Source organism: Sciurus carolinensis, chromosome 13, assembly GCF_902686445.1.
Source record: "Sciurus carolinensis chromosome 13, mSciCar1.2, whole genome shotgun sequence".
Lineage (NCBI taxonomy): Eukaryota > Metazoa > Chordata > Mammalia > Rodentia > Sciuridae > Sciurus > Sciurus carolinensis.
In genome coordinates this window covers 58,658,546-58,684,000 of record NC_062225.1, presented here as the reverse complement: position 1 = coordinate 58,684,000, position 25,455 = coordinate 58,658,546, and the positions used below count along the sequence as shown (strand labels likewise).

Sequence of the window (25,455 nt, the reverse complement as noted above, 5' to 3'; positions counted from 1 at the left end):
ACAAATCTCTAACACAGACCTTTGTCTTTGATACAAATGTTAATCCTTCAGCTCATACAGAAAATCCCTCTATTGTGTTAAAGAATCTAAATGTAAGGTAACTGAAATTATCATTTGAATAGTGGAATATATTTTTCCTCCTATTTTTTTGATCTGCCTTTATTTTCATAGTTTCTAGCCATGTGGGTAGTATTTAAGTAGAACAGTTTGACATCTAAATTGAATTGGCATTTATACTGTGAGTCCTCAGATGAAACCTGGTATTCACAGTTAAAAGAATAAAAGCAAACCAACCTTTATACCTTCTTTCTGAAAAATCTAATTAGTCAAATACTTTGAACATCGAGTAAGGAGTCATTCTGATTTTTCAGAGAAATCTTAACTATCATCTTTAATTTCTCAGATGCGTTCACCTTATTGGTAAAATTACATTCTTACCTATTTGGACTATACTAGTAAACTCTTAATGGACTATATGAGTAAATTCTTAATACAGTCCTCAATATTTTCTTTCTTGCTATCTTTAACACCTCCTTTTTTTAGCCCTCCTCTTGAAGTCTGGTAAGGCTTGCGATCCACTAGACTCTAATTAAAGATTAGGTCTGTGATTCACAGAAAGATAAAAAGAAACAGCTACAAGATGATATTAGTAAAATTAAAACTTCACTGTGAATTGAATAGACTTAAATAATCCATGTGGGCTGACAACAACAAGGTTTGCAGACGTGTCTTAAGATGTCATACTCCTGAATGCGTTTTGCAGAAGATTCAAGCAGAGCCAATTTCTTAGATGTTAAAATTGAAGCACTTCCCACCCTCCGGCCACATATCCATTATTCTTATTGACTGTGTAACTTATTGTGTGATTTTTACCTATTCATTACATGTTTTTAAATCTCTCTTTACCATTAGAATGTAATTTCTATGCAAGATTTTTGGGTCTCTTTTGTGATTCTTTTCCAGGTCCTGGAATAGGTTTGGCACTTGCCAGGTATTCAGTGAGCATTGGTTAAGCGAATGAATCAATCATCCCTTATTAAAGGCCTTTTCCTACCTATATCTATATTGTTATTTTTTTTTTGATGATTTTGTAATTAGAGGGTTTAAGTTTCTCTTGTTTTCCTTTTCCTTTCCCCTTTGCTTTTATTTTTTTGTCTAAATTCGGTTTTCCCCCCAAATATATTATTGTAGCAGGTCATCTCTTATCTTACCACTCACATTTTTAATTTATATTCCTACCTTTTTTTTTTTTTTTTTTGGTGCTGGGAATTGAACCCAGGGCCTTGTGCATGTAAGGCATGCACTCTACTAACTGAGCTATTTCCTCAGTCCTCCTACCTTGTTTAAAATATGAAAAAATGAGGGCTAGAAAGTTTCTGCTTCTTTATAAACACTTTGCATATTATCACTGCTCTAGTAAGCATATACATTGTTATATTATAGCAATATTCATATCATCTCCTGTGTATCCTTTTGTACCCCAGAGGTAATACCATCTGACAAAATAGTCCTCAGAATTTGTGATTATTAAATACATTAAAACTTCTTGTTTAATATTTTCATTTTATAATGATACCTTTTAGGAATCTATATAATTTTACCATAAAATTCTAAGTTTAATATTATGATAAATAAAGTATATACACAATTTTGATGTTTAATCCACTCAACTTAGGTACAAGTTATGGAACAGAAATTAAAAGCAGCTAATATTCAAACCAGTGAATCAGAGACACGGTTATATAAAAAATGTCAAGATCTGGAGTCTCTACTACAGGAAAAAGATGACGTCATTCAGAATTTGGAACTGCAACTTGAAGAGCAGGTAGGAAAATTTTAATCATCAAAGACTTATAAATGTGCACTCTCATTTGTGCATAATCACAAAGATTAAAAGGAGTCTAAATTTCTAAATTTGGAGGGAAAATCTTTCTTAAGTCAACCCACAGGATTGTATCACATGTGCTGGTGAAAGGTACTAGTCAAATGGCATTCGCGTAAATCCAGGGTGAATTCAGGCAAGTTCTGGCACTTTTTAGATGTGACAGTGTTCTTTCACGTTCAGACTTTAGAATTTAAGTGTAGAGTTTAAGTAGGAAATATTTAGTTATCAGCAGGGATTTATGTCCATAAAATGTTTGCAATCAATCTTTGCTTTAGATTGTTACAGTGTTGGAAGTATTTATAGAACATTATATTTTATATATTTATGTTTGGTACTAATCCTTCTGCTTAGAAATGTATGCATTGTTTTAAACCACTATTATTGAGATCAAGTATGGCAATTTATTTTAGATTTTTATTACAAAAATTGTGTTAGGGTTATTAAATTTAAGTAGTCATTAAATATAATTTAAATATGACCATTATGAAATTGTTAAGTACATTAAATTGTTGTTTATTTTCAGCATTTTTTTTTCACATCTCTGGGGATCAGTATTTCTTTGTTAGTGGTTTTCAGCTTTCTACTGCCTCCAGTCCCCACCCATTGTAGTTTACATGATAGTCATATTCTCAGTAGTTTTGTGATCATAATCAGATTTTAAGATTGATGAGCTAAAGTTTCTAAGTGTTTATTTTTCCTGGGTCTTTTATAAACTAGTGCTTGAAGGAAATACAGCCATGATCCTGAGCAGATTCTTAGTCTCGTCTCCCTCATCTGGTTGACCCTATTCTACTGTTCCAGAAATGTTTATTTTGTTGATATATTCAAAGTATTGACTTCAGTGTATGATCTTTCAAAGAAAGAGAAGAGTGGTTATTAAACTAGCAAAGCTTGCATCTATCTGTGGATTCTTATTGTATTTGCTAGATAACTTTTCTCTTGAAAATCTGGTAATTTGCAGGAAGATGTTCTAACTTTGAGACAGGTTTTAAGTGAATTTGTCTTGTGTATTTATCAGGTAACATTTCCAGACCCATGAGTTTCTTTGAACTAAATAAATTGCAAATGTTATTTCAGAAACAAATAAGAATCCAAGAAGCTAAAATAATAGAAGAGAAAGCAGCTAAAATCAAAGAATGGGTAACAGTTAAGTTAAATGAGGTACTTATTGCTATATTTTTTCTTTTCTTTTTTTTACTTTATTTTTTTTTAGTAGGTAAAGGATCAGAATATGTGATCATCTGAGTGAAACAAAAAATTCTGATTGGTTGGTGGTGCTGCTGTCTTTTGGTAAACTTGAGATAGGTAGCTTTCATACATCCATTGTATTTCCGAAATTAATCAATTGATAGACTTATCATGACCAGTGTAAATAGCCTTATTGTAATTAATTAGTTTTAGTTCTAATTAGTTAATTTTAAATAATTATAGAATATATGTGTATATATTATAAAACTAATATATTTTGTATCTAGGAGTTCAGAATAAATACTGAGATAGTTTGGTTTAAAATAATTTTATAGTGGAAAAAGCCTGTGGATGACAACTTTCAAAACTGTTGTGGAAAGATAGGTATTGGTGCCATAATTATCTAGTTTGATAGCCTATGATGATAAATTCATACATTTGCTTGTCATTTCTTTTTTATTTTATGGCATTTAGAGTAATGATACACTAACATTTTCTAAATATTATAATTTATTAGCACATTTTAGAAACCTTATTCTTATATAAGAAAATATCACTGTATTCTTTTAGCTGGAATTGGAGAATCAGAATCTTCGTTTGATCAACCAAAACCAAACTGAAGAGATAAAAGCACTACAGTCAAAGCTACAAGGTACAAACATTTTCACTAATAGTCAAGTTGGATTTATTTGGCTATATAGGCTTTTGCTATTTTTGCTTGTGATTTAAAGACTTAATTATGAATATAATATTATAACTTATTTTTATGAAATGAAAGAACATCCAAACAAACAGAATTCCTGTATGCTTGTGAATGTTAGCTCTAAATGTGGAAAGTGAAAAGAGGTAGGACTGATGATGTACAGGTTTACCAAAGTGGTCACTACATAGGTTAGGAAAACATGAGTAGATATTAATTTTGCCTTTCTCTATTCTCCTAAGTTCCTTAGAGTCCAACTTGCTGAAAGTATGTTTATTTATGTTAGCCCAGGAAATCAGGGAGTATGGACAATGAGTGCCAATGTCCAAAAATGATGGTATGTTGATCCTTCCAAGCCATGTAGTGCTCTATCTCCCTGTTTTCTTGAAAAAACAGAGACCTTATGAAGCCAGATAGTAGTTTATAAGTATTTGTATTAAAGGTATGTACTTCAAAAGTCCAAGAATATTTTGGCCTCAGAAATAAAAGATCCTTTTAGTGGGGATTAAGAAATCATGAACACGGTACAGTAGTAGGTACACTGAGGGCTTTGGAGAAAGTTCCTTGGCTGGATACATTGTGAATGTGTCCCTGAAAAAGACATTTATCTCCAGAATTCTTTATAACTTTTGACTATTTACAAATTTTAAATGCAAAGTAACATTTGCTACTCTTCAGATAATTCATAACAATATTTTATAGGCTCTGAAGTAACTTTTCATAATGTAAAAATTGTTAATATTGTTAGACCACACATTTAGTCTTTGAGCTATTAATCAGCACTTTTTAATAGAACTTTCTGTGATGAAAGAACTATTCTATACTTGTGCTGTCCAATATGATGGCCATTAGCCACAGATGACTATTGAGAATAAAGAACTTTTATTAGGGCTGGGGTGGTGGCTCAGAGGTAGTGCGTGCCTAGCGTGCATGAAGCACTGGGTTCAAACCTCAGTTCTGCAAAAATGAGACTCAAATCTGGTGGATTAGAGAAGGTTTCCTTCCTGGTTGCTCTATGGCTTGAAGCCAAGAATTCAGACACACAGTTTCCCAGCAAGGTGGGAAAGGGGAACTTTTCTGGAAATTAACTGTAGACATGCACAGTAGATCAGGGAATCAGGCAGTTGCAGTTGGATAAAACAAAATAAATCCCTAGTGCTGCTCCTGGCGCCAGTGGCTCCAGCAGATACCATCTCCCAGGGAAAGTGATTCATTGATTAAAGGAACCCCCAGTTTTAGGAGGTCTGAGGTGCATATGGATACAGAGGATCAGAGATCAAAGACACTGCACGAGAAACCTGAAAGGTATCTTGCACAACCACATTGTGAGGAGAGCGGGTGAGAAGAACCCTCTCTCCTGGCTACTGGGGAATTCAGAGGAAGGAGCCATTTTGCAGCTCCAGCCCAGGGGACAGCCGCCAGGGCATGTGAATCCTGACAACTCCACCGAACAGGAAAAATAGGTTTGGCAAACCCACAACACACAGCATAGTGTGTCCAAGAGACCAGAAGAGGATCAAAAGTGGAGTGGGGTTTTTACAGGGGAAAACAACACACCCAGCTTCCAAGAAATATGGATAATGTGAAAAGACCAAACTTAAGATTTATGGGATAGACAAAGACTCAGAGATACAAACCAGAGGAATACATAATCTTTTCAATGAAATAATATCTGAAAATTTCCCAAACCGTAAGAATGAAATGGAAAATCAAAATACAGGAGGCATACAGGACCCAAAATATACAAAATCACAATAGATTCACACCAAGGCACCTTATTATGAAAATACTCAACATACAGAATAAGGTCAGAATTTTAAAAACTGTCACAGAAAACTGACAGGTTTCTTTTAGAGGGGAACCAATCTGGATCTCAGCTAATTCCTCAGCCCTGACTATTGAAGTGAGGAGGCCTTGGAATAACATATATCAAGCTCTGGAAGAAAATGGAACACAAATAGGAATACTATACCCTGCAAAATTAACCTTCAGATTTGACAATGAAATAAAAACCTTCCATGATAAACAAAAAGAATTTGCAACTAAAAAATCTGTACTATAGAACATTCTCAGCAAAATATTTCATGAAGAAGAAATGAAAAATAAAAGTGAAAAAATTAATCAGAATGGACAAAGAAGGCATTTTCATACTGCCTTAGGGAACTACACATCAACAAGGACATTCTTAGTATTTATGCCACAAACAATGGAGCATCTACATACATCAAACAACCCCTTCAAAAATTCAAGAATCAAATAGACCACAACACAATAATACTGAATGACTTTAACACACCTCTCTTACCCCTCAATAGATCTTACAAACAAAAACTAAATAAAGAAGCTACAGAACTAAAAAATACAATTAATAATTTAGACTTAACACATATATAGAATATTTCATTCATCAGTGATTAAATACACTTTCTTTTCAGCAGCACACAGATCCTTCTCTAAAACTATATTTTAGGCCACAATGTACTCTTAGCAAATGCAAAAAAATAGAGTAATATTTTGCATTTTATCAGATCATAATGGAATGAAATTAGAAATCAATAATAAAATAAAAATGTAGAATCTACTCCAACATCTGGAGACTAAATAATACACTACTGAATGACCAATGGGTAGCTGAAGAAATCAGGGATGAAATAAAAAAATTTAGAAGTAAATGGGAATAGCAGTACAACTTATCAAAATCTGTGAAGGTGGTTTTAAGAGAAAAGTTCATTGCATTGAACTCATTCATTAAAGTAATAGAAAGTCACCAATTAAATAACCTAACTTTACATCTCAAAGCCCTAGGAAAAGAAGAACAAATAAACATCCAAAGCAGTAGAAGACAGGAAATAATTAAAGTCAGAGCTGAAATCAATCAAATTAAAACAAAAAAATTTCAAAAAAATCAATGAAATGAAAAGTTTGTTCTTTGAAAAAGTAAACAAAATAGACAAACCCTTAGCCACACTAACAAAGAGGAGAGAGAAAACTCAAATTACTAAAATCCATGATGAAAAAGAAAATATCATGACAGAAACCACTGAAATACATAACATAATAAGAAGCTATTTTGAAAATCTATACTCTAACAAAATAGAAAATACTGAAGACATCGACAAATTTCTAGAGATATGTGATCTTCCCAAACTGAACCAGGAGGACATACGCAATATAAACAGATGGATTTCAAGCAATGAAAGAGAAGAAGCCATCAAAAGCCTACCAACCAAGAAAAGCCCAGGACCAGATGGATTTTTTCAGCCGAGTTCTATAAGACCTTCAAAGAAAAATTCATTCCAATACTCCTCAAAGTATTCCAGGAAATAGAAAAGGAGGGAACCCTTCCAAACTTATTCTATGAAGCTAGTATTACCCTCATACTCAAACCAGACAAAGACACATCAAGGAAAGAAAATTTTTAGACTGCTATCTCTGATGAATATAGATGCAAAAATTCTTAACAAAATCCTGGCAAACTGTATCCAAAAACATATTAAGAAGATAGTGCACCATGATCAAGTGGGGTTTGTACCAGGGATGCAAGGTTGGTTCAACATCTGGAAATCAATAAATGTAATTCATCACATCAATAGACTTAAGGTTAAGAATCATATGATTATTTCAATTGATGCAGAGAAAGCGTTCGACAAAATACAACACCCCTTCATGCTCAAAACACTAGAAAAAATAGGGATAGTAGGAATATACCTCAACATTGTAAAGGCTATTTATGCTAAGCCCAAGGCCAACATGATTTTTAATGGAGAAAAACTGAAAGCATTCCCTTTAAAAACTGGAACTAGACAGGGATGCCCTCTTTCACCACTTCTATTCAACATCATCCTTGAAATACCAGCCAGAATGATTAGACTGACCAAAGAAATTAAAGGGATATGAATAGGAAAAGAAAAACTAAAGATGTCACTATTTGCTGATGACATGATTCTCTATTTAGAGGATTCAAAAAACTCCTCCAGAAAACTTCTGGACTTCATAAATGAATTCAGCAAAATAGCAGGATATAATATCAGCTTGCATAAATCTAAAGCATTTTTATTCATAAGCAATGAAACATCTGAAAGGGAAATGAGGAAAACAATTCTGTTTGCAATAGCCTCAAAAAAAAATATTTTGGAATCAGTCTAACCAAAGAGGTGAAAGATCTCTACAATGAAAACTACAAAACATTAAAGAAAGACATTGAAGAAGACCTTAGAAGATGGAAAGATCTCCCATGTTCTTGGATAGGCAGAATTAATATTATCAAAATGGCCATACTTCCAAAGGTGCTATACAGATTTAACACAATTCCAATTAAAATCCCTATGACATTTCTCATTTGCATAGAGAAAACAATCATGAAATTTTTCTGGAAGAACAAAAGACCCAGAATAGCCAAAGCAATCTTGGGCAGGAAGATTGATGCAGGAGGTATCAGAATACCAGACCTTAAACTCTACTATAGAGCAATAGTAACAAAAACAGCATGGTACTGGCAACCAAAATAGACAGGTAGACCAATGGTACAGGATAGAAGATACAAAGACATACCCACATAAATACAGTTATCTCATACTAAACGAAGGTGCCAAAAACTTACAAAAGAGAAAAGATAGCCTCTTCAACAAATGGTGCTGGCAAAACTGGAAATCCATATGCAGTAAAATGAAATGAAACCCCTATCTCTCACCCTGTACAAAACTCAAAATGGATCAAGGATCTAGGAATTAGACCTGAGACCCTACACCAAATAGAAGAAAAAGTAGACCCCAATCTCCATCATGTTGGCTTAGGACCATACTTCCTTAACAAGACCCCCATAGCACAATTAATAAAAGCAAGAATCAATAAATGGGATAGATTCAAACTAAAAAGCTTTTTCTCAGCACAGGAAACAATCAATAATATGAAGAGAGCCTACAGAGTGGGAGAAAATCTTTTCCACACACACTTCAGACAGAGCACTCATTTCCAAAGTTTATAAAGGACTTAAAAAACTGTACACCCAAAATACAAAGAACCCAATCAATAAATGGGCTAAGGAAATGGGCAGACACTTCACAGAAGAAGATATACAGGTGATCAACAAATATATGAAAAAGTGCTCATCATCCCTAGTAATTAGAGAAATGCAAATTAAAACCACCCTAAGATTTCATCTAACTCCAATTAGAATGGCTATTATCAAGAAGATAAGTAATAATTAGTGTTGGTGTGGATGTGGGGAAAAGGCACACTCATACATTGCTGGTGGAGTTGCAAATTGATGCAGCCACTCTGGAAAGCAGTATGGAGATTCCTCAGAAAGTTTGGAATGGACCCACCATTGGACCCTGCTATCCTACTCCTTGGTTTATACCCAAAGGACAGAAAATCAGCATACTACAGTGATGCAGCCACATCAATGTTCATAGCAGCTCAATTCACAATAGCTAGATTATGGAACCAACCTAGATGCCCTTCAATTGATGAATGGATAAAGAAACTGTGGTATATATACACAATGGAATAGTACTCAGCCATAAAGAAGAATAAAATTATGGCGTTTTCTGTTGGAAAATATCATAATAAGTGAAATAGGCCAAGCCCAAAAAAACCAAAGGCCAAATGTTTTCTCTAATAAGTGGATGATGCTATATAATGAGGGGGGATTGCAGGCGGGAAGAGTAGAATGAAGGAACTTTGGATGTTGTAGAGGAAATGAGGTTGGAGTGGGTGGGGGATGGAAAGACAGTAGAATGAAACACAGCATCACCCTATATATATAGGATTACATGAATGGTGTGAATCTACATTGTGTACAACCATAGAAATGAGAAGTTGTACTCCACTTGTGTACAATGAATAAAAATGCAGTCTGTAACAATTTTAAAAATTTAATTTAAAAAATTTGGTTCTTTGAAAAAAATAAAATTGAAAAACCCTTCACCAAGCGAAAGAGACAAATCTCAAATTACTAAAATTCATGATAAAAAAGGAAATATCACCACAGACACTACTGAAATAGACAATAATCGGAAACTACTTTGAAAATCTAAACTCTAATAAAATAGAAAGTCATGAAAAATCCACAAATATCTAGAGACATATGACCTACCCAAATTGAATCAGGAGGACATAGAAAATTTAAACATCAATTTCAAACAATGAAATTGAACACACCATCAGAAGCCTACCAACCAAGAAAAGTCCAGGACCAAATGTCTTCTCAGCCCAGTTCTACCTTCAAAGAAGAACTTACAGCAATACTCCTCAAATTATTTCTATGAAATAGAAAAAGAGGTAACCCATTCAAATTCATTCTATGAAGTTAGTATCACTCTGACACCAAAACCAGACAAAGACCCATCAAGGAAAGAAAACTTCAGACCAATGTCCCTGATGAACACAGATGCAAAAAATTCTTAATAAAATCCTGGCATACAAAAACATAATAAAAAGGTAATGCACCACAATGAAGTGGGGTTCATTCCAGGGTTGCAAGGTTGGTTTAACATGTGGAAATCAATAAGTGTAATTCATCAAATTTAAAGACAAGAATTCCATGATTATCTCAATAGATGCAGAAAAAGCATTTGACAAAATTCAGCAAGCATTCATGCTCAAAACTCTAGAAAACTAGGAATAGTAGGAACATAACTCAACATTGTAAAAGCTAAATATGCTAAACCCAAGGCCAGCATCATTGTAAATGGAGAAAAATTGAAAGCTTTCCCTCTAAAAACTGGAACAAGACAGGGATGCCCTCTTTTACCACTCCTATTCAGCATAGTCTTTGAAATCCTAGCCAGAGCAATTAGACAAAAGAAAGAAATTAAAGGGATACAAATAGGAAAAGATGAGCTTGAACTATCCCTGTTTGCTGATGGCATGATTCTATGTTTAGAAGACCCAAAATACTCCACCAGAAAGCTTCTAGAACTCATAAATGAATTCAGCAAAGTAGCAGGCTATAAAATTAACACCCATAATTCAGTTGCATTCCTATATACCAGTGATGAATGAGCTCAAAGAGATATCAGGAAATCTACCCCATTCACAGTAGCCTCAAAAAAAAAAAAAGATAAAATATTTGGGAATCAGTCTAACAAAAGAGGTGAAGCATCTCTACAATAAAAACTATAGAACACTAAAGAAAGAAATGGAAGGTGGATAGATTTCCCATGTTTTTGGATAGGCAGAATTAATATTGTCAAAACGGCTATACTACCAAAAGTGCTTTACAGAACTATAGAGTTCTGTAGTATAATTTAAGGTCTGCTCTTGTGATGCCTCTTGTGTCATTTTTCTCACTAAGGATTGCTTTGGCTTTTCTGGTCCTCTTTATTTTTTCAAATGAATTTCATGACTGCCTTTTCTATTATTTATATGAAGAATGTCATGGAATTTTAATAGGAATTGCATTAAATCTGTAAAGCACTTTTGGAACAAAAATGACATGGTATTGGCACAAAAATAGACATGAAGACTAGTGGAGCAGAATAGAAGACACGGAGACAAATCCACATAAATACAGTTATCTGATACCAGACAAAGGTGCCATAAAGCTACATTGAAGAAAAGATAGCCTCTTCAACAAATGGTGCTGGGTAACTGGAAATCCATAGGTAGTGGAATGAAAATGAACCCCTATCTCTCACCCAAATCTCAACTCAAAGTGCATCAAGGACATAGGCATTAGACCAGAGACCCTGCACCTACTACAAGAAAAAGTAGGCCCATCTTTCCACCATGTTGGCTAAGGAACTGACTTTAGTAAGACTCCTAAAGCTCAAGAAATAAAATCAAGAATCAATAAATGGGTTGGTATCCAATGAAAAGCTTCTTCACAGCAAAGAAAACAGTCAAGAATACGAACAGAGAGCCTACAGAATGGGAGAAAATCTTTACCACCAGCACCTCAGAAACAGCATTAACCTCTAGGATATACAGAGAACTCAAAAAACATAACACCAAAAAAACAACTAACCCAATCAATAAATGGGCTAAGGAACTGAACAGGCACTTCACAGAAGATGAAATACAAATGGACAAAAAATATATGAAAAATGTTCAACATCTCTAGCAATGAGAGATATAAATGCAAATCAAAACTACACTGAGATTCCATCTCACCCCAGTTGGACTGGCATTATCAAGAATATAAGGAACAATAAATGTTGGTGAGGATTTGGGGAAAAAGGTTCACTTACACATTGCTGGTGGGACTGCAAATTGGTACAACCACTCTGGAAAGCAGTATGGAGATTCCTTAGAGAACTTAGAATGGACCATTTGACCCAGTTATCCCACTTCTTGGTTTATCCCCAAAGGTCTTAAAATAAGCATACTGCAGTGATGCAACCACTTCAATGTTTATAGCAATTTAATTCACAATAGCCAAACTATGGAACCAACCTAGGTGCTCTACAATGTAGATACCTTTATCCTAGATAAAAGGATAAATGAATAAAGAAAATGTGGTATATATACACAATGGAATATTACTCAGCTTTAAAGAAGATTGAAATTATGGCATTTGCCAATAATTGGATGGAACTGGAGAATATCAAGCTAAGTGAAATAAGCCCATCCCTAAAAACCAAAGGCAGAATATTCTCTCTGATATGTTGATGCTAACTCATAATAAGGGAGGGGAAGAGTAAAAGTTCATTGGATTATACAAAGGCGAACAAAAGGAAGGGAGGGGGAATGAAAATAGGAAAGACAGTAGAATGACTCAGACATAACTTTCCTATTCTTATGTATGAATACACAACCGGCGTAACTCCTCATAGTGTACAACCACACTAATGGGATCCTAATTGGAACAAGTTACTTAGTCTATGTATGCATGATATGTCAAAATATATTCTACTGTCATGTATAACTAGAAAAAAACAAATTAATTAATTTTAAAAAGAAAAAATAAAGGTATAAAAATATAATAATAAAAAATACCCAGAGCTTTCATTAGTCATGAAGTACGATTCTTGTCACTAAAGAACTGAATTTTAAATTTGACTTAATTTGAATTGATTTAAAATGCCATGTTGAACAGTACAGCTAGACATTAGTGAACAATCTGAACAGGATAAACTAATTGGAATGTTTAATTTCAAGTGTATTTGCTTTAAAAAATCAGTTATGTTATTTTCAATTTTTGCTTTGAATCATAGTTTTCAACAGTGATTAAAATTCTTACAACCTGAGTGTTTTGAGAATTTTATGATATGAATGAATTTTTTTTGCATTTTCCAATACATGGAAACTTCAAAACCTGAGTGGTATAACTATCATTTGATTGAGATTTTCTTAGTACACTAATCTGGTGATAGCCACTCAAGTGCACATCAGGTTGAAGAAGAGGTGAATCCAGAAAAGCATAGTATAATTCATGCTTATTAGATACATGACCTAGTATATAGGTTTTTAGCAACAGACCCTTCAAAAGAAAAAAAAATATGTAGAATTTGAACAGGTAAAAAAAGATAAAAGCCATGTTGGTGATGGGGTCCAGAGTTCTGCATACTTGGCCTTATGCACGCCTCCTCTTGCACCCTCTGGGTCTCACAAAATGCATTGGGAAAATATTGTATGATGGGAAGAACATGGGCTTTGAAGTCAGCTTTATTGCCCTGTTACTTAATAGCCATGTTGTATCTCCCGAACATTCTTTTACATTAGTAAAATTGCAATTATAATAGTGCCTTCCAGGGCTGGGGTTGTGGCTCAGTGGTAGAGCAATTGCCTAGCATGTGTGAGGTCCTTGGTTTGAGTCCCAGCACCACATATAAATAAATGAATAAAATAAAAGTCTATCAACATCTAAAAAATATATTAAAAAATAGTGCCTTCTAGTTTCATGCAGGAATATATAGATTTGTTGATTATAGGGCATTTTGTTACTGCTGATTAATACTTATTTGCTATCATTTCCTCTACCTGTATGACATAAAATAAGTACTTCCATGGTTGATCTGGAGTTCCATATTTAGAATTAAACTTTCAGATTTATGTGACATCTACCCTTGTTGAATTAGACTAAATATACTAGTCCTGCTCAAAATTGTTATTTTTCCTGATATTCTTGTCTTGCAATTGTAGTCATCATTGGCAGTCTCTGAGGTTTTATACCCTAAGGGATACTGATCATTGGAAATTAGGCTTGGAGAAAAGATATAATATACATGCCTAAATATAAGGTAGTACTTTAAAAATATATTTGCATGTACAGTTGTCTTTCAGTATCCATGGGGGATTGATTCCAGGATCCATGTGGATACCAGAATTGGAGGATACTCAAGTTCCTTACTTAAAATGGCATTGTATTTACATAGAGCCTAAGTACATCCTTTTATAACTTTAGTCATTTCTAAATTGCTTATAATACTGAATACAATATAAATGTTTGAAAATATTTGTTCTACTGTATTGTTTAAGGAATAATAACAAAAAGATCTGTACATGTTCACTACAGAGGCAGTTTTTTTCAGAATATTTTTGATCTGCAGTATGTTGAGTCCACGTCTGAATCCACAGATACTGAGGACCAATTGCATATACCATTACATTATTCTTGTAAATTAGTTCTGTGAGAGATGATCAACACAAAAACATTAAAAGATACATCTAAAGGAATCTATTATATGAAGATATTTTTCTTATCCTCTACTCAATTATCAGTTGCTATTTAGCTTATCCCTTTGGGACTCTCCCAGAGTTAAGAATGTGATTTTTGGAAACTCACTGGGCTTGCCATGCTTTTGATCTCACAAGCTGCAGTGTTAAGAGTTCTAGAAATGAGTGCAATCCCTGATTAGGTGCTAGGCGAATCACTGCACGAGCTTTCTAAATCTTGTATCTCCCCTTTTTTTCCCTCTAACAAAGCAATTAAGATTCTTTATGATGTGATTATCATAAACCAAATCCTGTCATCTGCTGCCTTCACCCTCACTTAAAACTAATGCAAAAATTATTACAGTGATCAAGTGATATTTGTCCCAGCAATCTGTATTTCCTTTGGTTGTTTTGGCAACCAGCACCTCAGATAGTAGCATTTTCATACAGTTTGTAATCAATACTTAACTAGTATTTAACAATATTTGACTTTTTAAGAAACTATAATGCTCTAGTTATTTATAATCAGGTTTTAGTTTCTGTTTTTTGTTTTTCTTTGACAACTGCTGTTAAAGAGATTTGTTTTCTCTCTGCAGTCAAAAAATATTTGGAGAGTCAAAATATAGAAAACAGATTTTTTTATAATCAAATATCATTGCCCTTTGTAAACGTATGATTACACAAATGGTATGCCTTGACGCTATGTACAAATAGAGAAGCAACGTGTATCCCATTTGTATACATTAATAAAAAAATTTTTTTTGTTTTTTAGCTGTAGGCGGACGCAATACATTTATTTTTAATTTTTTTTTAATGTGGTGCTGAGGATCAAACCCAGGGCCCCACTCATGCTAGGTGAGCGCTCTACCACTGAGCCACAACCCCAACCCTAGAAAACAGATTTTAAGCAGACCCATGAGGCTCAACATTGAGGCTCCCATGTTACTGTGCCTAAATAATGATAAACTTGAGACTTTTTTTCTGATGTAAAGAGTAATCTGTCTAAAAGTTTTTAATATGCTTTTTTGTATGTTTAACAAATTGGCATAAAAAATTCAGATCTTAATTTTGATTAATGGCCTTTTAGAAGTTCAAGGTAAGAAGTCATCCATAGTCTCCACTCCAAAGCTTTCAGAAGGACAGCGCCTGAGCAGTTTGACGTTTGGGTGCTTTTTATCTCGGGCGAAGAGTCCTCCTCATGTAGTGAAATCTGAGGAAATGAGCAAGATATCATCTAAAGAACCTGAGTCCACAGAAGGAAAAAACATAGAAGGTATTTATGGACCACAGCAAGTTACTTTTGCATTTTTTAAAAACAAAAAATCATTTGCTATGCTTAATTCAAATACAATTTATTTTTTTTCTGACAACTTTGATGCTTTATGAGAATATTTCTAATGAGAAATATAGCATTGAACTTTGTGTGTCTGATTATTTTGTGTCTTCTGAGGTTTTTAGCCAGGGATACACAAGAGAAACTTATTTTCTCACCCTAACATTTTTCCTTGCAGCAGATAGAAGTGATACTGAAAATTTTAAAGTTTACAGTACTGCCCTCAAAGTACTTGTTTTAGTTGAGTTTCAGATTAGAATATTTTTATTCATTACCTATTAAAAATATTGAAATCACCTTATATTAAACATGAAATTAATTCTGACCTAGCAAACTTATAAAGAAATGAACACTAGGGAATAATTTAGTGACTGCTTTGATTTTTCTTCGTTACTTCAAAGAGGAAAATATGTGGCTACTTGTTTAGACCCCTTGCCTGCGTGCAGGTTTCTACCTTTCTCGTTGTTTTACAGCCTCTCTTAATTTTGCTTTGTTGTGCAGTCACTGGCTTGGACTCTCTCAGTGCAATCCTTTTTTGTTGGCTTTTACCAAATATTTTAGTGAGGTTTGATCTCCTTTCAGTTCCAATTACCTTCCTCCGAAGGAGAAAAATTACAGCTCTCAAAGCTGTCCCTCTGCTGGGTTATGACATTTTGAAAACAACATATTTTTCCAATCAGAAGGCCACTTAGTTTCTTGCCCTCCTTGAATTTGCTTTGCTTTCTCAAGAAACCATTTCCATCTCCTTCCCTCTGTCTAGCAGTTGAGCACAGCCAAGGTTGCCTGTACCGAAACTTGGTCCACAAACTGCCTGATGTGAACTTGCAGGTTGTGTTTGTTCAGCCTCTGGTTCTATGACCATGAGGATCATATGTATGTTTTCAAAGCTCCTTTTCTGCTCTTCAGTCTAAAGTTTTAAATTCACTGCCCATGAAGACAGTGGTGCAATTCATTAATTAAGTTATAAATACAAATAAGTTAAATCTAAAGATAGGTTTAAAGAGTTTTATTTTAAAAACATCTTTTGTAGTTATGATTAAACAAAGTAAAACAAGGAAGATTTTTTCTGTATATGTTTTCCTTATGATATTACATATTTCATGTATTGAGGTTTGGGCACCAAGTTTATTTCTTAAACCATAGTTTTGTGTTTATTATGCTCTGATTTACTTTATGATGACTTTGAAATTTAGTGGAAAGAGGGTCTTTTTTTTTTTTTGCTTCTAAAATGGAAATAATGGAGAAATGCTATTCATTGTTTTGGGAGAGTGACTGCTTTGATAGTCATAGTTGCCCTATTTTGTTGCCGCCCGCAGCAACAATCCTGCGGGAAGGAATCGGAGGTGGACTTGGAATGAACTACTTTTATTATCTTTATCTGGACTACTTCCTTGCTTGCTTGCTTATTCACTAGTTTATAGAGGAAGAGAGGCTTTGCTTAGAGGAAGAATCTTTGAGAGGAAGAGAGGCTTTGCTTAATTTTAGAGGTGCTACACTTTCAGAGAGGCTACGCTTTCAGAGGTCTACTGCTTCTTAAAGGTGGGTCGCTTCTTGGAGGTGCGGGGTGCGGCGTTCGGCGTATGGCCTGCAGTCTGCAGCCCACAGCCTGCAACCTGCGACCTAGAGGTGTGTTCTTCGTCCTGCGTTCTGTGATCTCTTCCCAGGTGAAGAGAATGTCTTATATACACTAAGGCAGCCAATCAGCTTAGGATTAAGTAGCACGATTGGAGCATGTGCCACAGTACCAATCAAGAAAGAATGAGGAACATCTGTTGACCACTAGCACAGAAGAGACGTTAACTAATCAGGCAAAAGGGCATAAGAGATCATGCCGTGTTAACACTAATTATGTGCCATCTCTTGGCCCAATGCCAGCCACCATCTTAGAGCTGCTTAAACATGTCTCTGCACTATTTCACATTTTACTTTTATTATTATGTCTTTTTAGGCTGTTGTCAATTTTGTTCCTCAATAATTTTTTGTAGAAACCAATTTAATTTTAATACAATTATATTGAGTTTTAAGACTCTGTTTTTGTTTTTTGTAGTAGTGGGGATTGAACCCTTGTGCATGGTAGGTAAATGCCCTGCCTTTGAACTACATCCCCAGCCCTTTTTATTTTATTTTGAGATGGGCTCTCTCTAAGTTGCCCAGACTGGCCAATAACTTGCAATTCTCCTGCCTCAGCTTCTCAAGTAGCTGGGATTATAGACATATGCCATCACATCTGACTCAGGGCTCTGTTTTATATTAAGCTTGTGTTTCAAACTTTTATTTAAGAAAGACATAAAAAGTCAAAGGATAATGTAAATTAACCTTATTCACATGACATTAAGTTACTAGTCTTCAGAGTATAGTTACATAAAGCTAAATGTACAGAAAGATTTTATTATTAAAGGCAGCCTACCAATATGTTGTATCTTTTTCTAGAAATGGAAATTCTAGAGAAATCTGCTGATAATCAAGTTCAAGAAAATGAGAGAGGCCCGAGAACATTGCATCAAATCCCTCGAGTCTCAGAACAGACTCGAAAACCAAGAGTAAGTTTTGCAATGGATGATGACATATCCCAGAATTCTGGAGCTCCTGCGAGTGACTGGAGTTCTGAGGAGGAGGATGAGAGTAAAGGAAGATCCAAGTCCAGGTGCACGTCTAGACTGTCCAGTCACACATCAGAGGAAGGGGTCCCGTGTGGCAGGATGGGGAGCGAAGCGTACCTGACAGCTTCTGATGACAGCAGCTCTGTGTTTGAAGAAGAGACTTTTGGTGTAAAGAGACCAGAACACAACAAGCTGTATTCTTGGCAACAGGAGGCACAGTGGAAAGCTCACAATAATCTTCTTGGAAAGGGAAATTCCGAATCAAGTAAAAAGGAGCAAGATAGTTCCTCAGATGAACTGAATAAAAAATTTCAATCTCAGAGACTGGATTATTCATCCTCATCAAGTGAGACCACCACCCCAAGCCCTATTTTGACCCCTGCTTTAATGCCAAAGCATTCTAACTCACTCCCTGGAAAAGGAACACAATTAGTGTCTTCAGCGCAAGTCCCACCCCCAAATTTAAGGATTCCTAACGTTTTCAGCATAAGCGTAGCACTCACCAAAAGGCACCTGAGCCAACCCCAGTTAAGTTCTGACAGGATGTTTGGTACGAACAGAAATGCTATTAGCATGATACGACCCCTGAGACCTCAGGAAACTGATCTTGATCTAGTTGATGGCGAGAGCCCAGAAACTTTAGAGAATATGGACACGAGTTGTGAGGATGGATTATTTTGCTGTGACTCCCTGGAATCTCCACATTCAGATGAGCAGGAAACCTGCGACTCGGCGAAGAAGTCTGCATGCGGCAAACCTCCCACTCCTCCCCTGCACCGGTTTCCCTCTTGGGTAATTATATTCCTGTGTGCATCATAGACCTAGTGTTGTTGTTGTTGTTTTTCTCAACACTGTATTTTCAGGTTTTACTTTCTGAATCTTTGCAAACCCAACTTTGTTCTGGCAATTTCTGGTTTTCAAGATACAATTTCCTCTTCTCTCTCTTTTTTTGTTTATTTTTTTATTTTTGAGACAGAGTTTCACTAAGTGCTTAGCTTATTAGGACCTCACTGAATTGCTGAGGCTGACCTTGAACTTGCAATCCTCTTGCCTCAGCCTCCCAAGTAGCTGGAATTACAGGTGTATACCACCACACCCAGCTTCAGTTTCCCCTTTTCTTCCCTCGCTTGTGTTCTGAATCAAATAAGAAGCTGGTGGAGATCAAAATATTACCTTATTTACTGATAAAATTGGTTTTAGAGAATTGGTGGGCAAATAAACTTTCCAGTACTGGACTTTGGAATTAGCTAGACTTATTCACCCAGGCCCAGGCAGCCCTGGACCATTTCAGGTTCCCTCCAGTGAGTTGGTTCCTTGCTAAGATAAATGATCTGAAGAAATAGTGCAGGTGTCTGTTTCCCATGGGAGCTACTTCGTAAGAGAAAGGAGAGGTGACGGCTCTGTATGCTAAGGAGAAGGTGAAATGGGTATTGGGACAATTGAATATTTAATTGCTATAAGTCCTTTCATATAAAAGAAAAAATCAGCGGGTGGGGAAGAAGGTTTCCCTTTGACTGTGATACTTTTGGGCAAATTCTGAACCAGGATACTGAACTGTAATTAGACAACAGTTTTTTGTTTTGTTTTGTTTTGTTTTTCTTTTTTTTTGTTGTTTGTTTGTTTTGGTACCAGGGATTGAACTCAGGGGCACTGAACCACTGAACCACATCCCCAGCCCTATTTTGTATTTTATTTAGAGACAGGATCTCACTGAGTTGCTTAGTTCCTTGCTTTGCTGAGGTTGGCTTTGAACTCATGGACCTCCTGCCTCAGCCTCCTGAGCCTCTGGAATTACAAGCATACATCACCTCAGTTGGCTGATGACAGTATTTTTTAACATAATCATTTACTTGACTGGCTCAAGAAAAGTTTCATTTTACTCCCATGAGCTTTTAAATCAATTTCTTTAACCAAAGCATCTCCCTATAGATCTGGAACAGATTGAATCCTCTTCTCTTGAGACACTGACCATTACTACAGTAATTAACCTGTCAATTGTGTGATACTTCTTGGGAATATCCATATGCTAGATTTAAAAAAAAAAAATTCTTCCTATATTTGAAACAAAATGAATTGGTCTATTTTATAGATTTTTCTTTTACATATTGGCATAATTTAACTTTTTTTCCTCCAGAGAAACATCTGGGTTTCAGGATCTTTTAGTTTTTGGAGCCACGTTCTTTTACAATTTAGTAACCACCTCAATTATATGCAAATTAGAATATCCATGTTTTCTTAGTAAAATCCAGGCCTTGAGATGTATTTGCTTTTATTTGCTTTTGAGAGAACATTTTATTTTGGTATTCACATGAAACATTCTGTAGTATATTACTAAAATTCTGGATAGCATGAAGAAAGTAGAAGTTAATGGCATGCACATCTCTGGAGTGCCAATCATGTTACCCTTTAGGTAGTCAGATGTAGAAATTTTGCCATGGCATTTGGGTTAAGCTTTCAAGTTCATTTTATTTGGCAAAGCATTTTACTACATTTTTGCCTTTCTCACTTCTCCTCTTTGAATCTATTCAGTCCTGAAAAAAAAAAAAAAAATAGCATGGCTTTTCAAATGTCTTCCAACTGACTGGCCAGGTTTGAGATTTTATTTCTGTTTCTCAGGTATTTTCAGGCTTCAAGGAAAAGATGTATTCTAGTTGTCTCAGTTAATAAGAATTCATTTTAAGGCATGACCTATCCGTAGTGAATTGACTATCATTCAGAATGCAATAGTCACCCTGGTGGAACAACCTGTGATTCAGCTGCCCCTCCAATGGTCAACCCCTTAGAAGGAGGTGCCAGCCATTGCCCTCTCTCTTGAGTGGCCCGGCCTGTCCTCTCATCCTCAGTGATTCTCTCTCCACTTCTCTTACTGCTTACCTGCCCTCTTCCACCCTCCCGTGGCCCCTCACTACCTCACATCTCCTGCTTAGTGCCTTATTTTGTCTTTTTGACCTGGCTGTTCTGCTGTCAGTCTCTGTATCTCATAATCACCTGCTCGTAGAACCTGCCTCTGATTCATTCAGTCAGCTTCTCTTCCATCTAAAGTGCCCCTGAAGATCAGAGATCTTATGCCAGCTACCTCTTGAGCCACTGGCTAACCTGCAGGAGGCACTGGTTGCCTACTAGGCTGTGGCCTAGCCAATTGTGTTCAGATCAATCTATGCATTAGCAGCCACCTGGAGTCCCTTTTCTTACGGGGTGGAGAGGCAGGGCTAATAGTCTTTTTGGCAGCAAGTTTAGAGATCTCTCTTAGAGAAGAAGAGAAAACAAAATAACCAACTTTTAGAACAAGACAATGTTATAAATTCCATTGCAATTCTCATTACTTGACCTCAGGTATTTTTCTACTTTTTTGAAATGTACATTGGAGTAAGAGGATGAAGGCATTTAATGCTATTCTGCTAGGCTTTCTGACTTCCAGAATGGTAGAATATTAAAGAATGTGTTTATGTGTAACCAATGAGTGTGAATAGTTTCTTGTTTTATGTTATGGCCATCCAAGGTGTTTTCTTTTTAAAATTTACCCATGTTCTAAAATGGTAGAATATTAAACATGGTGTTTATCTGTAATGATGAATAAACTTCTCTTACTTGCTCCCTTTATCTTCAAAAGAATTTAAAATATCCAGCAAAAATTTTGGAACTAATAATGGAGTGACAAAGAGATGGAAATCCTTTTACTATGGTCTATTTTATTGGCACTAAGTTCTATAATAATTCTGTCTTCTAGTGAACTTTAAGTGACGAAAAAATGAAAAACATATGTATTAAAAGTCATCATTTCTTCCCTTTAAATACCTTGTTCAAATCTCTTTTTTACATTAGGAAAGCAGAATTTATGCTGTTGCCAAATCAGGCATTCGAATGTCTGAGGCCTTCAATATGGAAAATGTTAATAAAAGTAAGTGCTTTTGCATGCTCTGATGTGGGTGAGCCTTGAGGATGTCGTGCTTAGTGATAGCACAATATAAACACGGGATACAGTCACAGAAAGGCTGATACTGTAAGATTCCACTTTAGTGAATTAGCCAGTGGAATGGTGGTTACCAGGGGCTAGGATAGGCAGGGGAGGAAGGTTTGTGGTTTAATGGGTTTAGAATTTCAGATTTGTAAAATAAAGAAGTTCTAGAGGTCTAGAACTTCTGCATTGTGTATATGACAATGCGAATATACTTAACACTATCAAATTGTATACTTAAAAATGGTTAAGATGGTAAATTTTATTTTATATGCTTTTTTTACTACAATAAAAGTTTTTTTAAAGTATATGATTTTGCATTACTGTTTCATAGCCAAGAACTTCCCAAATGTCTATTTTCTAAAAATAAATCAAATTATATGAACTTTCAGAAGATGATTTCAAAGGTTGTTGATTTGTTTTAAAATTCATCTTACTTAGTACAGAAACCCCACATTCAAATCTGATGTAGAAAGACCTCAGAGAGACTAAGTAGAGAAACTGGCATTTTAGCCATTCAGAATGAAAATTGTAAACATATTGGTCTTTTTTCTTCTTCCTCCCTTCCTTCCTAAAATTATTATAGAACTAATGCATGCCCATTATAAATGAATGAATGAATGAATAAAACCAAATGACATAGGACTGTCTGGAATAAAAAGAGAAATTTTCCTGTGGTTCCTTCTACCAGTCCTCCCAATCCTACCACTAATCCATGTCTTAGAGATAACCATTGATATTGTGCTCCATATCAACTATCTTCTGTTTTTACCAAGAAATCATATTCTGACCTTTCAACATTATCTGATAAAAGCTTAAGAATGATGATGTTTTTTATACTAGGTCAATAACAGGATTAGGAATAGTCAGAGAACATCTTCATAGGTCCTTCCACTGAATCCGCAGTCAGTAGTTGTTTTACCTAGTTCTACATAGCCTGAATTAAGCATGCATGGAGATACTAAGAAATGAAACCATGGTTCTTGCTCTCAGAGAGTTTACAATCTCAATGGGGAACTAGCATACATGAGGAAATAATGAGCCATGTAAAAGGGGCGTATATCAACCTGTAAATGCCATGATTCATAACAGTACATAATTAGTAATCACATGTGCTAATCCATATTCATAATAAACAGGCCAATGTGCTTGTTAGAAGTTTTTGTTTAAAAAAACAACATTGTTTTCTGTTTCAGATTCTGCCACCATGCTTTCCTATAGCACATCAGGACTTTATACATCTCTGATATACAAGAATATGACAACCCCAGTGTACACAACTTTGAAAGGGGTAATTCATTGTTGTTACTGTTAAACATGTGGTTCTCTTCATAATGCATCAGGAAAACTGTTTCTTCAAGTTCCAGATTCCATTGTTAACATTTTACACAGACTCTCCCTTTGTAGAAAGGTTGTAGAAATTCACACTAATTTATCATTAAAAAAGAAGAAATGGAAAGATCTGAAGAAGATATTTATTCTTCTTAGAGCATTAGAGGTCTGCCTCCATTTTCATGTGATACATACACACACACACACACACACACACACACGCACACACGCACGCACTCACGCACGCACAACCCCAGGCTGTTAATTGTTTAAATGAAACCTATTATTAATGATGTAATGGAAACTCCTAATTTAGAAAGATCTTTTTATCAGTGCCAGGGTCCCTTCCTTGCCAAAAGTACCTAATTAAAAATGAGGACTGTCAGATATTGACAACCTTATGTTTTCAGAAGTTTTCTAATTGACAAATGCCTTGATAATTTGAATTTGAGGTTTGACAACACGACTTCTATACTGGCAAAATATGTTCTTGTATTCCTTCAAAAAATCATATTCCATGTCTTCTTCCTACAAAACATTCTTTATCTAAAAAAAGAAATAACTTTAAAGGTGGATACAGGGAAGCTGTTCTGCTTTTCTTTAGAAGGCAACCCAAATAAGTAGCAACCCTTTCCTGGATGATTCCTCTGGCTCCGAGGACGAGGACAGCTCCAGATCCAGCTCACAGACATCAGAGTCAGACATGCGCAACCGGAGTGGGCCTGGCAGCCCCAGAGCCATGAAGCGAGGTGAGAGGAGAGCAAAGGTGCTTGAGGCAAAGCCATCCAGACCTTTCTGAGTATTTATTTCTGACTATCTCCATAACAGGATTTAAAGAGAATCAAAGTACTTGCTGCAAACCATAAGGAAAGAAGTACTAGCCTAAGATGGAAACATTTATAATCTAGTCATAATTTTCTCTTCAATTCTCTGTGACTCCAGATAAACCATATAGTATTTGTGTGTGTGTGTGTGTGAGAGAGAGAGAGAGAGAGAGAGAGAAGAAGAGAGAGAGAAAGTGAGAGAGTGTGTGTGCCTGTGCACCCACACCTTGTCTATAGGAGAGAGATAAATTTACTGTGGGTGTAAAGGAAATTGGCCAAAGTGAGGTTTCTTTGTTATAGTTACCTTGAATATTTTGGATAATTTGTGCGATAAGTGTTGGAAAATACACTATAAAATTTGTTGGTTAATCTAAATTGTTTTTTCTTTAGTTGTAGATGGACACAATACCTTTATTTATTTATTTTTATGTGGTACTGAAAATTGAACCCAGTGCCTCACACATGCCAGGCAAGTGCTCTACCACTGAGCCACAACTCAGACCTTGTTGGTTAATCTAATACAAAAGTAGAAATCATCTACAACTTTACTTTGGACATGCTTATGATTTTTGGTGGATGATTTTAAAGAAATTTTGTGTAGGTAGAGGTTACAGAGATATCTAATCCCACTAACTCTTGTCTATATTTTCTGAAAGTCTTTAATGTGGCATTGTATGTGTAGTAATTTTCAAACTGCATTCCATGGAACCCCTGGGTATTTTCAAACCCTTCAGCTTCAACTAGAGCTGCCAAATGTTCATTGGTTCAATAGTTTGAACTTCCACTGATTTCCTTGCTTTCACCTTGTCCCCCAGAGCCAGAATCAGGATATGTCACATATTTGCTCAGAATACTACTGCGGCTCCTCACAATGGCTATAAGGTGTTCTATTATTCTTTTGTCTTTTACCTCCTCTCCTCTTTCTTCTATTCAACTCTGATCTCACTGCTCTTATTCCTAGAACATATCAGGCATGCCTTTATTTCAGAATCTTTTTCACTAGTGTCTCCTTCACCTGGTTTTCTTCCCTCAGATGTCT

At 35.4% G+C, this 25,455-nt stretch overlaps 1 protein-coding gene across 5 annotated transcripts in view; it reads left to right on the top strand.

Annotated features, from left to right (window-relative positions):
- Positions 1-25,455, top strand: part of Plekhh2 (pleckstrin homology, MyTH4 and FERM domain containing H2) — a 136,891-nt gene that overhangs the window by 53,791 nt on the left and 57,645 nt on the right. For 3 of the 5 annotated variants that reach the window (XR_007104657.1, XM_047522599.1, XM_047522602.1), the window contains 8 exons: positions 1,676-1,825; positions 2,963-3,046; positions 3,644-3,725; positions 15,460-15,645; positions 18,136-19,097; positions 22,128-22,203; positions 23,457-23,551; positions 24,197-24,341. Coding sequence is in view for 4 of the 5 variants with exons in the window: in XM_047522599.1 (XP_047378555.1) it covers positions 1,676-1,825; positions 2,963-3,046; positions 3,644-3,725; positions 15,460-15,645; positions 18,136-19,097; positions 22,128-22,203; positions 23,457-23,551; positions 24,197-24,341 (1,780 nt within the window). In the remaining variant the exon portion in view is untranslated. The remainder of the gene's footprint in view (positions 1-1,675; positions 1,826-2,962; positions 3,047-3,643; positions 3,726-15,459; positions 15,646-18,135; positions 19,098-22,127; positions 22,204-23,456; positions 23,552-24,196; positions 24,342-25,455) is intronic. The other 2 variants (XM_047522600.1, XM_047522601.1) reach the window with 2 other exon arrangements.